This window comes from Acanthopagrus latus, chromosome 2 (genome assembly GCF_904848185.1).
Source record: "Acanthopagrus latus isolate v.2019 chromosome 2, fAcaLat1.1, whole genome shotgun sequence".
Lineage (NCBI taxonomy): Eukaryota > Metazoa > Chordata > Actinopteri > Spariformes > Sparidae > Acanthopagrus > Acanthopagrus latus.
Window position 1 is genome coordinate 6122459 of NC_051040.1, and position 14320 is coordinate 6136778.

Here is a 14320-nt window from a genome sequence, read left to right on the forward strand (position 1 = left end):
AGTATTGTGGTCTGATGAGTTGTCTTTCTTCCCTCTTACATCATGTTGTGGGAATCACTGAGGCGGTTGCTCTGTGTAGTCCTGTAACAACATTTCACAGCTTCCCTGGTAGCCAAATGGAAACTTTATGTTTCAGTGCAGAGAGCAAAGAGGATTCCTTCCCTTGGTCATCCCAAAGATTTCTGGCTTTTTCTTATTAAAGTCTGGCCCAGTGTTCTGCTACACACCACTGGACCTGTATCTAACGGCATTTCAAGGAGGTTTAAACCCACTTTTGAAGGAAGAAGTAGTGAAGAAGTTCATTTTTGGACACATTGTACTTTTTACCTTTGACCATCAACACGTGCACGTTTATACTCTCAGCACTGTGTTATTCATTTGTCCTGGTTAAAACCGATAGTAGGGTATCAAAGCTTAAATTGCACACACAGAGGGTCAACACTGAAATACATCAAAAAAAAAACCCCAAACAAAACAAAACGTTACACAATAATAATAATAATAATAAAAAAAACACTGTTTGTATCTGAAAATTGAGGAACTGACTTTCAAAATGACACCTTAAAGAAATGCAGTCATTATCTACTCATTGCTGAGGTCAGGACAATATTTCTGGAGTGTCACAGCAAAACACCATGGCAGCATTGTCCTTAACAACTGATGTTCATGGGGATTTATAAAACAAAAACCACCCCCCAGAGTTCGGCTCACAAGGATTAAGCCAAGTCTCTGGAAGCCCCACGATCCCAAACTGATTTGAAAAGATGTAATTTACACCCTTTTTAAGATGAAATCTTCCCTTTAACTGCTGAGCTAAAAGCATCTGAACCCCCGCTTGAAGAGGGTGCACGAGCTTGACCGCTTGATCCTTTCAAATCAATTTGAAACCTCTGGGCTTCTGGAAAATTGGACTATGGCAGATGAGCCGTATGGAACCATTTCATGTTTTTGAGGTTTTTTTTCTGCTGTTTTTCTAATACAAGACTTCATCTGCTTCAGTTGTTTAGGAGAATGCTGCAACTCGGTTTTGCTGTGACGTACCTGAAATGTTTTGTGGACTTCACCCAACTTTTTATCTGCATTGGGGTGAGTAGATAATTATATATTCTATTATTTGTAATTCCTCATCAGAACCACCGAGTATCCATGAATTTTTGAATATGTATAATATAAACCCCGCAGCATCTCTCATGACACTTAGATAAATAGATGAACCCGAGGCTACAATGTTAATGTAATATTTAAGGTAACGGAGAAATCTTTTTTTAGTTGTCTGTAAGCAGCCTCATAGGAAAGTAGGAATACTGCAGATGGATGAGACTGACGGACAGGCGACATCTGAAAACAACATCCACAAATACAATGAACCCTCCAACTAACAAGACCAAAAAGAATAGTTTTTGCCATCAAGTACTTGATGACAGAGTATCATCACGACGTACTCTACAGGATGCTGAAGGCCCTACATTTCCATAAGTGTGCGACGGGACAGAATCAGTAGTCAGACTGCGCATCCAGTTCATCCACATTTTTCTTGTGGCTCGACAGCCACTGATTTACTCTCATTGGGAATAATGAAAGAAGTATGCTGCAACAGTTACTGTGTATCACACATCAATTTTACTTTTTAGAACAAATGCAGACAATTCATTTTGGCAGTGGTAATATGACAATGACATTGGGTCAGATGAGGGATGATTAAACACTCCACTTCACAACCTTGTGGCTTGAAATGTATGCAGAGTGATCCTCTCCGCACTTTTTGGAGAGGTGGAGAGGAAGGCATTTTTGAGTGCTTTGGTGTTGCACAAAAAGAAACGACATGTTCCCGACAGTTTTGGCTAAACAAAGGAAGATGGTCGTGAATTTAAATATGTTTTTCTTGAGCTGCAGGGAAGGCAGATCAGAACCTGCCATATGATATAATACACTGCTTAAATGGCTGAGAATCTGTCCTAATGCAGTAGGTGTGGATCACAGAATTACAGTATCCATGGCAGTAAATCAAGGCATTAGCTTTTATCTGGGATGCCCAAAATCAGCTCTTGTTTCACTTACAACAGTATTGCTTTGATAAATCGTGCAGAGAATTCTGAAAACGATCCAAAAGACATCCATTCACGATGCAACGAGGGACTTTTAAAAGGATGATGGAAACCAAGAGAACATAAAGGCTGGAAACACATCAATTATCACAGTCATTTGTGAAATATATTCTCAAAAGAGGACACCTTGTTGTGCGAAATACCATTTTAATGACATGCTGCCTGAGTGAGCGAGTTCAGCAGCCACAAAAACCTGTTTTTACCTATCATCAGCGATGTTCATCGGTTCGTACACATTTTTAGTTCATCAATAATATTCTGACACAACAGCTACTGCATGGCGAAGACAGGATGAGCTTTGCAGCTGCTCGCTGAGATGTTCAATCATCAAGTGCGTTGAGACAATAGTCACAAGAGTCAGAGCTAATTGGAAGAGGCACATGTCGTTCTGTGTGTGAATTGAGGTTGCTTCAGTGTTTTTCTGGAACATCTGCAATGATCCCAGAGGAATGCTACAGAACCCGATGAACACGGTGCACATAAAACACGTAAAGCAGCCGGGTGTGTGAGTCACACTGCCTTGGAAATCTTCTGTTCCCACACGAGATGATGTGTTGATCATCTGTGTCAACTTATTGGATACAATTTAGCAAAGTTTAGATAGTTTAGTGAATTCACAACACAAACTATGTTAATGTGATCTACTGTAGGACCAGTGGACTAATCACAGTGTAATTCAGCTATAAATGTAACTGTGCATTATGCAACACGCTGTGAAACACCCAAATTAGGTGATTTTATCACTTTACTTTAGCTGCAAATTACTGGCTTAATAACGGGGCCATAAATAACCACCTAAATGCTCCCAGTAGCTGCATAAATTCAAACATTACAACACAACTGCTTTAGATACCCATTAAAAGTATAATAATTCAAAGCAGCTTATTACTTTGTGCAAATTACAATATTTTTAGATGAACAATGTCTCACATTGCAGATTAACAAAGATGAATCACCAGTGATTAAATACCTGGACGGGTCGATGAACAAGTAATACTGTAAATTTCTTTGTAACATTATTTGTATTTAAATACAAAATAGTTAAACCAGGTGAAATGTATTTCAATATACACAAAACTCATAAAAATATTCTCATTTTCTCTGAGCTTTGATCATGTTTGAACGCTTTCAGTCTTGCTTCGCTCTGCCACAGTCGCTGGTCATGTGTTTCAGATGACACGCCAAATTCAACAGAGCCTATAAATGGCTGCTGGCTACTGGTGGATGGACTCGGCAGGGTTTTAAGTTTTAGCATCTAGCTGCTGGTTAGGTTGGACGCTTCCCAAATGGAGCAATCTGTAGTAAATTGGGTTACACAGCATCTAAGGTTGCAGATGGTGTTTGAAAGCACGCAAGCTCACAATGCTATTTTTCTTTTTTTTCTTTTACCCCGATTTAGAAAAAGACTCAGACACAAAAAGTGGGTTTGGGTGGTGTGCAAGGTTGACACTTTAAGATGAAGGTGATTGTTAACACTCAGTTTGAGGTTGGAATCCATTCTCGATCCTGGTCTCTGTGGAGACAATCATCCTCTAATAACAGTAATCTATCTCCTCGTTGGCCAGGACAATAGCTGTTCTGCAGGGGATGTAAACCTGAGAAAGAAAGAGAGAGAGAGAGAGAGAGAGAGAGAGAGAAAGAGACAAAGGCAGTGAAGAACATAGGGAGAAAAGTGAGATGACAATTTAAGATTAATGATGTTAACAAGATCACTGATTTGGGAGATTACTGAATCTGCAGGGTTTTTAGAAGTCAGACTTCTCACAATCAAGCACGACATAATGGCTAAACAAAGAGGAGGGTGTTCTCCAGAGAGATATTCAGATCCGAGCAGAAAAGTAACTCTTCAGAGGGGACAGTACACAAACACCTGACAACAGCCTTGAGCGAAGAGGGACGTCAAGGTTAGAGAGGTATAATCAAAGTGTGACAGTTGCAGCAGCATTAAGACCTCTGGGTGGCAGTGGAGTCAGTGGAGTCAGCAGATCAGCGTGAGGAGAGGAGTCACACCTGCTTAAAAGTTGGGCCACTGAACCGCCGCTGTGGCATCTCATTTCAGACTCTGAGCTGCAGAGGATATGCATCCTGGCGTAGCTGGTGCTGCAAAATTTCTTGATCAGTGACTTTATCTGTTTCATTAGGGTGCATTCAAAGCTTGTGAATTCAAGTGAAAGATCCCCAAATGAGCAACATATTTTAAAAAAAAGGAAGGCAATAAAAAGAATCTTAATTTTCAATTCCGTACTCTCCAATTAATGCAATAACTGTGTGTTTCATCAGCTTTATATATTGGCGGTGCGTCAGCTATAAATTTGGGATTCTGCACAGATGAAATCTGCATGTGGGCTTAAACTGAGCTGAAATAATCTCCTGAGTTTTGGTAGACTAGAGAAAAAAAAAATATGTCAGCAAAAATAAGCATACCATGAGGGAAAAAAAGCCTGGAAATGTCAGATTCCTTATATATCCGCTACAAAGGAATCTTCGCGAGGGTGTTAGTTTGGAGCGGTGAAGCTAATAAAGTCTTTGATCAATCCTTTTGATATTCACACTGTCATTTGGAGGCAAGAAGCCACCGTGTACCATTAGTCATTTCAGATTTATGCCAAAGGAAACGCCGAGCAGACATAAATGATGCTATATTTCCCAACAGAAAACTGAAAAAGAGAGCAGAGCTGTAAACAATTCAATCACCCCCTGAACTCTTCAAGCCGCCCCTCGGCATCAGTGGATCTCAGCTCGCTGTGGATGTGTTTCTTTGGCAACAGTTTGTCACCAAGGGAGTCGAGCAGCCCGGCGCTGTAACACTGACACAGACATTGGTGACTAATTAAACAGTCACAGTGGGAGAGTCTCCATGCAGAAGCACCGCCGAGAGAAGGGAAGACAGAATGAATCACTGCACCTGTTTAGACAAAAGCTACCACTGTGCCTAACCTGGAATATGTCAACAGCTTTTATTTCCAGCAAATAGATAGCAATGGTGACAAATTCTAAATTAATCTGTGAACAAAGTGCAGCATTAAGTCCCTCGTGTTGGCACAACAATTAGTGGGAGACATGCTAATTAACATATTACTCCTTAAAAACCATAAAGGTGTTATGAATAAGATATCCTGTATTCCCCATTAACACGTATAACCCAGACTAGGCACAATCAAAAATGGGAGAAAATATTTCACATTACAATTTTTTCCACTCAGTGTTGAACTGACAAAAGTGTGAAGGATTACACAACTCCAGCAGGTCTCAAAAGTCTTCTAGTAGATCTGAATCGTGCAATGTCATGGTTATGTATGGAGGTCAATGGCTCCTCTAGTGAAAAGAACCAAACATTTCATCTCATTTGAAGTGCACATAGATTTAGTTAAGGAGCTAAAACACACTCGTATGGTCCTTTAAGCATCTAAATCCTTTATTCAGCTTAAATCTAAACACACAGGTTCAGCTTGGGCTTGGAGGTGCCTTGTTTTATTATGTAGATGTACAATATGGAGCCAGTTTGCGTTAATTTTGCTTCACTATTGGGAAGATCATCTCTCTTCAACCTGCCAAGGGTGGGGCCAGAGGGTGGTGTTGACCCCCTACAAGAAGGTACAGTAGTTGGATTCCAAGTGTCATGGGTGGATTATTGAATGTGCATATCAGGAATGTTTCCTTCTCTGAACCTCTGGTAACTGTTAATGTCTATTTTTTTTAAGTCAAACATCCAAAAGAGATGCAAAGCGACCACAGGGACACAAAACAACCACAAAGAGATGTAAGACTGCTTCAGAAAGACGGAGAATGGCCACAAAGAGAAGCAAAACAAAAACAAAGAGAAAACAGTAACAAGAAAGAGTTGCAGAACAACCACAGAGGGACATTAAACAACTACAAAAAGATGACATGTCTGCGTTGTTTGTATGTTTTATTGTATTGTATGTTCTGATCTTATACAGATCACATTATCCGTTGGGCACATCACGTCAGAAACAAGGCTGCCCATGTTTTGTGAGTGCAGTGTTCAACAGGCCGCCCAGGTCTTCGAGCATTTGACTGGATTTGTCTGTATACGTCTATAAAGCCTCTGCTGTTTTTTGGTGAGTCATTTGGAGTAGGTGAGTCACTTTTCAGGTCCATGCAACAGTATTTACAACCAGCACCAGCAGTTGCTGTACTGCGCATTTGTATTTGTGTGAATATCAGAACAAAAACAAACTGAGATGAAGAGTAATCAGTTTGCTTTTGCAGTACATGTACTGCATTAGAAGAAAAGTTAGCCACTTGCCCCTTTTTCAACTTCTTTTGTCTCATGGATGCTTTTGCATCGCCCCCAATAGATTTTTTTTTTTTTTGCTCACTCAAGTCCAGCCTTCAGGCTAATACTCAATCTGATCAATGTTCAAACGCACTGATGAAGGATTCATGAGGTGCTTCACAGAAATATATCATCCACTCAGTTTCTGTCTCCTGACCCGGACTACTGGCGAGAGCACAGCCTGACTATCTGTGCACTTAAAGTCTCCAGACATGTCTCTGCTCGGCTCCATTACTCACTTAACAAGGATCAACTCCCTTTAAGCACTTCTGTACATGCAGGTTGTACTTGAAGCAGACCAAGGATGACTGGCTAATAAAACCTAACTGGGATGGTTAACTGAGTCAAGAAGACTCAATTAAACGATAACGTCTGATTCTCTACACAACTGGCGTCTTATTGATTGTATTAACTTTTTGTAAAACTTTACAGTGCTGCCCACAATTTAAAGTGTAATTTCCTGACATTTACTTTGTAATTCCTCTGATCTTAATTTCATATAACTTCATAAGTAAAATATTGACCTGTTCCTTCAGGTTCTTAAAAGTAGGTAAAGGGAAAAAGGGAGTAACAATTGGGAAAAAAGAAATAAATTATACTGTTCTCGCAAACTTTCATTTTATCTTATATAATACATTTGATGAGTGATTTGCATAATGCAAATGTATACTGTGCATGTTTTACATGCAGGATTTTGGATTTGGGCTGTATTTGTATGTATCTAAGGCGTGAAGTAGGTCCTCAACGTCCTGTCACAGCTTTACTCCGTTAACTCAGACTTCAACACCAGGCCTCAGATGTTTCTGAAGGAAATGTACGTTGTTTGATCATTTCCCACACTTCTATTTCTTCCTCACGTCAGCTTAATTTCTTTTTGTGAGACTGTCAAAGGAGACAACCTCTTTGATGCATGCAAAGTTTAGCTATCAAACGGTTCTGAGGCGGCTAATTATTCATCAGTGTTTCTCAGCGTTGTGTCTTTGACATTATAAGGCTCAAACAAAACTGTAAATGTGACGAATTCCAGAAGAAGTTAAACTAAAATCCATTATTTTTCTCTTTGGAATTGAAGTCCCGGACTATTTAAGATTTTTGTCTTGCTAAATGAATAAATTGTAATCGCTAAATTGCAGTAGTCCTCCTTCTTGGTGTGGAATATTCTCATGAATTGCTCAGCTGAGCATATCAAGTTGTCAGTTCTTTCAGATGAAGGTTTGGCTGCAGCAGTTTTTATTTGCATAAAAAGAAGAGTGCATTTTTCATCTGTTTTATTCAGCTTAATGGCTTCTAAGCTGATGAAACATTCATTTTCTTCGTATTACCAGGGGTAAATAGATAAAAGCCTGAGTGCTGTCTCTTTTGTTACTGATAACATACCCTACATTTATTGTGTATAATGTAATATATTAAGGATATTGTAATTGGGGCAAATTGTATTTTATATTATGTATCTTTTCAGAATTGTCTATTACTTTTGCTGATATTTTTGTCTTTAAATCTCAATATACGCCCATGTTACACTGTTAAATACCTTATTTTGGATTTAATGAAGTAACATCACTTTAAATGACATTAGTCTTCATTATATCAATATTACACTAACATCTACTGTTTTTTGGCCACTGGGGGCTGAGGAAACAAGTTGTGAAGACAGCCTTGGCATATCATCACATTTTTAAGTCGATATTGTGAACTGGTTTATTTACACTACCAGCAGTTGGGAAGCCACATTAGCGTTAGTTTTCAGCATCTTTGGTCTCTGCTGTGGTCTCAACCAGCTCCACAGAAAATCATCGAGCTCTTTGGCAGCTAAACGCTTCACTATGTTCACCAACTAGTCGCTAACTGTGTCTGTCTGTTCGGGCCTGGCGAGAAATGTGCGGTGGGTGTTTTTTCCTAGAGCTTTTTCACTGAGAAAACAGCTGCCTTGTGCAGCTGAAAATTATGACAGTGGTGAGAATGAATCAAAACAGTAAATCTACCGACCAGACAGCTGAACAATGAGCTAAAACTCAGTATAAAGCCCTGGAAAGCTGAGGAGAGCTCCAGATTTGGGTGATAATTCTTTGAAGGTTTATGACTTGAAGCGTCTCCTTTCACATTGATTTCACATTGTCTTTTGATATACTGTTATTGCCAAAAATCGGTTCTAACCATGTAAGTTAAATAATACAGGCCCTTCCTCAATCACTCAGAAAAAAAGCGACCTGCGATCTGCAGGTATAGAATAATATTTAACGTAAAATAAACAATGAATACAGTTAAACACACTAATATGAGCATATATTTAAAGTGCACTTGGACACGGGACATGTGAGCCGGCTGTTGATGCTGGAGAGACTCCACTGACAGGCAGTTTCTTGTTTTCATGTGAACCAGGTCGGACAAAGCGACATCAAACATTCAGAATCTGATGTATACGGCTCACAGATGTATCGGTGTTTCTTTGAGCTCTGTTGACCGTGTCAAACCTCTCAAACCTTTCTCGGCTGCTCTGACAGGCACCATTTTTGTGACTACTGAGCTTCTGAAAAACTCCTGAGCAGGAAATATGTTGTGTTGCCATGACAACAGGCACGCCGTTTTAATTCGTGCGAGAACACGACATAAAACACAGTTACTGTTAAAGTTGCCGATTTGTTAAAAACACGGAATAAATAAAACAATGATATGATAAATGTTGCGGCATCCTTCGCCTGACCTCAGGACACCCCGGGGTGCTGTTACACCCACTTTGGGAATCACTGGTCTATTTAATAGTTATTGTTAAAACTAAATATCCTTTCACAGTGTGCTTTGTCACAACCCCAAACTGTTATTTGCATTTAAATTAGAATTAGTCACTGACATGGATCTGAACAATTAGTAAGACAAAATAAATGCAGCTTGTTTTATTTCAGGCACAGATACTTTACTCTTAAATCACCTACTTGGCAGCAACAATTACAAGTTGTGAAATGTAAATAACTTGGAACATGATCTTTTGGTAACATCTCCTACTAAGCTTTTATATATATATAAAAAAAAAGGTTTGAATAAAGCGGTGAATAAATGGTAAATAAATTATTTAAAGCAGCTACATGGAACTTGTATTTTTTTTGACGATAATGGCGGCTCCTGTGGACAAAAGCGGTGTGAGCCCCAGCGTCTCGCATAATAATGATCTTTATATGCTAGAACGGCATTTGTTACGAAAGGACTTGAAAGAGAGACAATTTTAATACCACTTCTCTTTTTATTAAAACACAGCTCTTTGCAGGGTGCATAGTGATGAGGATTTTATCTATTTGTGGTTATGTAAGATTAATGATGATGGTGAAACAAAACTTTGTTTTACTGCGGTACTGTACCACCAGACTACAGCAGCTGTTTTCCTCAGACTGTGACACTTATTCCTCAGGACTCCACCATTATAGTTTTTATTATATGACTTATCCAACCTAAATAAGTCTGAATCTGATCTAGTACAGGCATTAAGAATAACTGTAACCACTATTTAGAAATACTACATTTTCTCTCTGGTGGCCTACTGCTTATGTAAGTCCTAGCATCTGGACTGGAAATAATGAAACATTTACAGCTGCAGACCTGCTTATTAGAAAAAGAGAAACTTTTCAACCTTCACTTATTACCCTGTGAACATTTGTACCGACATTACTGATGACTTATTACAATGTTGGTCCAATTAATTCTTTTATCAATAAGGATAAAAGACAAACATCAGCAAAAGTATTTTTTTTTCACAACCTGGCAACCCAAATGTTATTCTTCTAAGTTGGTCTTATTAGCTTACGAGCTTATTAGTTCTTGACTTTGGATTGCTGGCGTCATCCAGTTCTATTTTCAGTCTGTGTGATACATTCATGGAGGATATGAGAGTTTATTATGGACCCGTAACAAGGAAGCTGGAGTCCCATTAAAAAGACAGGAGAGAAGAAGTTTGCGCAGACTTTGAAAGCAACAGTTGTTAAATAAAACATGGATGGTGTGGGCACCTTTTTGCAGCCCCCGCAGAGGCTCTTGTCTGAATATTCTTGTCAAAACCAGGTAGGTGTGAGGAGGAGGAGGAGGAGGAGGAGGAGAAGCTGCATCTCTATGCAAGACTACAGTCCCACCGTGCAATCTCTTCGCCTATAAAGGGGGGATACAGTGTGTGCAGAAGGGTCCACACCCTGCCTCCTCCACCCATCAGCTCTATTCCCTTCACTCCCTTTCATTCCCCATTAATCCACGCCGGTGCCAACATTAGCAGATGACTTGTTAACTAAACTTCACATTTTGGCCAAGAGGGACATGGGTGAAGCCGTGATGTTTGAATTAATAAGAGTGAGAAAAGATTTAAGAGAATGTGGAATCTGAGTCCTGAACTGACGAAACCTAAGCTAATACGACGGAGGATGACTGTGTGCGAGAAAGAGGAAGAGACTCTTTAACCGGGGTTAAATAATGTTCGACTGATGCTCCAAGTTGCAGCTTGAGCTTTGCCAAACACATTTTTTGATAAATAAAAGTGCTCCATCCAACTCTTAATATAGAGCAATATCCCCCACCCATTAGTCGCAACACTTTTAGTATTGATCTGAGGTGGTTCAAGATGAGTTCAGATAAACAAACACATCATCAGGTGCTATGTCAATGCTGGCACTAACTAAAACAGCTTCAGTGCTCTGCATGGAGATACCTATCATTTTGCTAAACAAACTGAAAAAAAAGGCACAGGAGGAGATGAAGGATGACTGTGCAGACCACTTCGCAGACATCACTGTCCTCGTGCATTAATTGGATTCATTAACATAAGATCTAACACATGCAATCAGCTGGGTTACAGTTGGAGTGCTTGGGTATCGGTGCTGATCCTCACTAATTCATCCCTGACCTTATTCATAAACATCTTATTGCCTTTCAGCATTTTAATCAAGAAAAAAAAATTATCAGGGAAAAGAAAAAAAAAGGGGAGGCAAACACGAGGAAGATCCTCGAGCACGCTGCTTAAAATGCATATCGATGTTTCTTTCTATATTTCAAGGACCGACCCAGTTCATTCTATTAGCCTAAAGCAGTCTCCATGATGGAAGCCCACTGGTTCACTCTTCAAGATATTTTTCTCCCCCTACGTGACGCTGTGCGAGTTTAAGAGGCGTTCACATGAAAAGGTAAGTTCTAACACCATGAATAATGCACATTGTTTGCCAGAGAGTCTGAAAGCTCTGTAGGTTTTCTGATTCGCATAACGCTCAATGACTCCAGGATAACTGCCAGCATGAGCGGAATGAAAGGCATAGAAGCCAGATATGATATCCACAAACAAAGACTAATGTTGTGGAGGAACTACAAACAGCGAAAACCGTCCCCTGATAGACAGATCCAGCCGCTTTTTCTTTTTGTTGAGTGCAGTCATATTTGATCATTTTCTGGACTTGGCGTTAAAAGCTAATCATATTAATGAGGAAGATAATGAATTATAGAGCAGTGGTTAAGCTAAGAGGCCTAGACCAGGGAGATGATGGCTTTGTGCCAGAACAGGCAACCCTTTCTCAAGACTACACACTTAAAGCTCATTAAAAAGGCTCTAAAGGATCCTCTCACTAAAACTTCATTTCAGGCTGAGTAAATTGATTTGAATGAAACATTAAAGGACAAAACAATCACACACTCTCGGCTATTTCATCATACCAGCCAGAGTGCATGCAAACCTCCTTTTTCTGCATGAAGGACGAGACTAAACTACTGTAAAACCATCAGCATCCACATGATGAATGCACAGAAATGGGTAAATATGCGAACATCACGTGTGTTGGCAGTGCAGCAAGACAAATATACAAGAATGTGAACCAATTAGACATTTCTTTTTTCACCGGTAGGAGAAAGTCCAGCCAGCAGACTAAGAACTCATAGTAAACAATCACAAAAACACAGATGTAGCAAAATATTAATAATATACTTCAGCAGGTATTCAGTTTATCTTTGTAAAGCTGAGCCCTATAATTGGTGGGTAAATTACTAACAGGTACAGTTTTGGAATCGGTCAATAGATGGGCTCAGCTGGCTGTTTCTCTGATGTCTGACCGCCCTCTCACTCTTCTGCACATTTTTTTTATTTTAACACAACCAAACCAGAGTTGGTGCTTGTTGGAACAATGGAAAGATTTTTATTTTGTTTCTTTTGAGTTTGAATGAACGCTGTTTTTAACAATGCTAATATGACTGTTTTGTAAATAGAGTCTAGTGGATTTGGCGAGAGCAATGCAGGGCCTATTTCTCATCAAACCAACAAGATTTTGTTCTTAAACTCTCTCCGTATGAATCCATAACGTCGCCAGACACTTAGAAAAACAGCCTCAGCCTGTCAGTGGCAAAAACAAGCACTTTCAGTGGATTTACTTTGACGGTCGAAGTTACCCTCAAAGATTAAGTGTCAGCCATTGCAACATGTGCCGTGGCTGTCGGCTGAGGCAATCTACTGGACCAGCTCCAAAACTCGTCTACACACCAGAACATATAAACATAAGGCCCGGGTTTGGAATTCCACTGAACCTCGTGCAGCTAAAAACGATAATCATGGCTGCATTTTGTTTCAGTGTGCCAGTGTCTGGATCCAGGTACTGGGATTTGGGTTACAGTCAAGTGAGGTTAACTGGGACATGTAACAGAATGGAAATCTTTGTTAATGTTTTTCTATACGGAAACTGCTTTTCCTGCTATGACAAGTCCAAATCCTGTCCAGTCTTCTTTCTGAAAAGTCTACACCTGGATCATGACACCAGCAAACCTTAAAAGATTTGTAAGTCCAAAGCTGTGCCATAAATCTACACATATAAAAGGTATTTTGTTGTCAGTGCACAAGAAATGAATGTCCCTTTTGCATAATTAAAGTTGTAATAATGGGAGATTATGCGAGTCATAAGTTTGCAACGCTACTGGCAAAAGAAATCAGTCACACAACAATGGGAAAGAGAAAGTGTTTGTCCAAACTTTTAATCCTTCATTTTTTCAGGAGATATTTCTGGAGCTGTCTCATCACCGCCCACAAGTGCTTTTGATGTTTTGCAGCCGTGAGCATCTCCTCCATTACATATGTGCACTGCATTGCGGGACAATGGTGTCCATCAACAGCACACTCAAAAATCATTTAGTATGCATGCTGACATTTTTGAGCATACTTAATTTTGTCACTTTGCCTGTGTGAACGTACAGCACCCTCCAACCGTGTTAGAATTAGTATGCAGAGTGGGATGGTGATACAGCATAGGCTATTGGAAAAGTGATGTAGAGACTGGACTTGACTACAATGGCCCTGGACTTATAATTGGAGTGCACTTCATATTTAGGACTTGATGACGTTCAGCAAAAGTTCAACAACAATGACCTTTGATGAGTCAAAAGAAATATTTACCTGCATGGAGTTGGCGCGTCCGTTGAAAGGCTGGGCCTCTGTGAAGAACTCTGTGCTGTGGTCCAGCCGTCCGTGACCGCCATACTGAACCATATCTGAATCCAGCTTGATTTTGTATCTGACGAAGATTGAGGTTAAGGCGCAATAGCAGTGGGAAACTAGATTATAAGATCTAAGACATAAGAAGCACAAGAGAAGGTTTTATCACCAGTGCTTTTGGTGGGCAGACTCGGTTTAGCAGTGCTCAGCTGGTTTATATTCATTGGAATCCTCACATCCATCAGCATTCATCTCCCCTCCGCAGCACTACAAAGTGACAGTGCGGAGCCCTAACAGACAAAGAGAACGCTGCCTGAAATGAACATAAATACAAAAGTGATTCAGCCGAGGCTCCGCCATCCATCCAGCCCGCCTGTCTAATTCATCTAATTCACTGCATAAATAATGAATCAGACCAAAAAGTGATCCGAATGAGTGACAACAAATACACAAAAATAGTGTCTATAAAAAGTACCCACTCAT

General features: G+C 39.9%; 1 protein-coding gene across 1 annotated transcript in view; it reads right to left on the minus strand.

Annotated features, from left to right (window-relative positions):
* Positions 1-1600: 1600 nt before the first annotated feature.
* Positions 1601-14320, minus strand: part of gbe1b (glucan (1,4-alpha-), branching enzyme 1b) — an 88032-nt gene continuing 75312 nt past the window's right edge. Inside the window, exons 15-16 of the mRNA XM_037082087.1 lie at positions 13799-13916; positions 1601-3700 (exon numbers count right to left, since the gene is read on the minus strand). Of these exons, the coding sequence (XP_036937982.1) occupies positions 3638-3700; positions 13799-13916 (181 nt within the window). The 3' untranslated portion in view covers positions 1601-3637. The remainder of the gene's footprint in view (positions 3701-13798; positions 13917-14320) is intronic.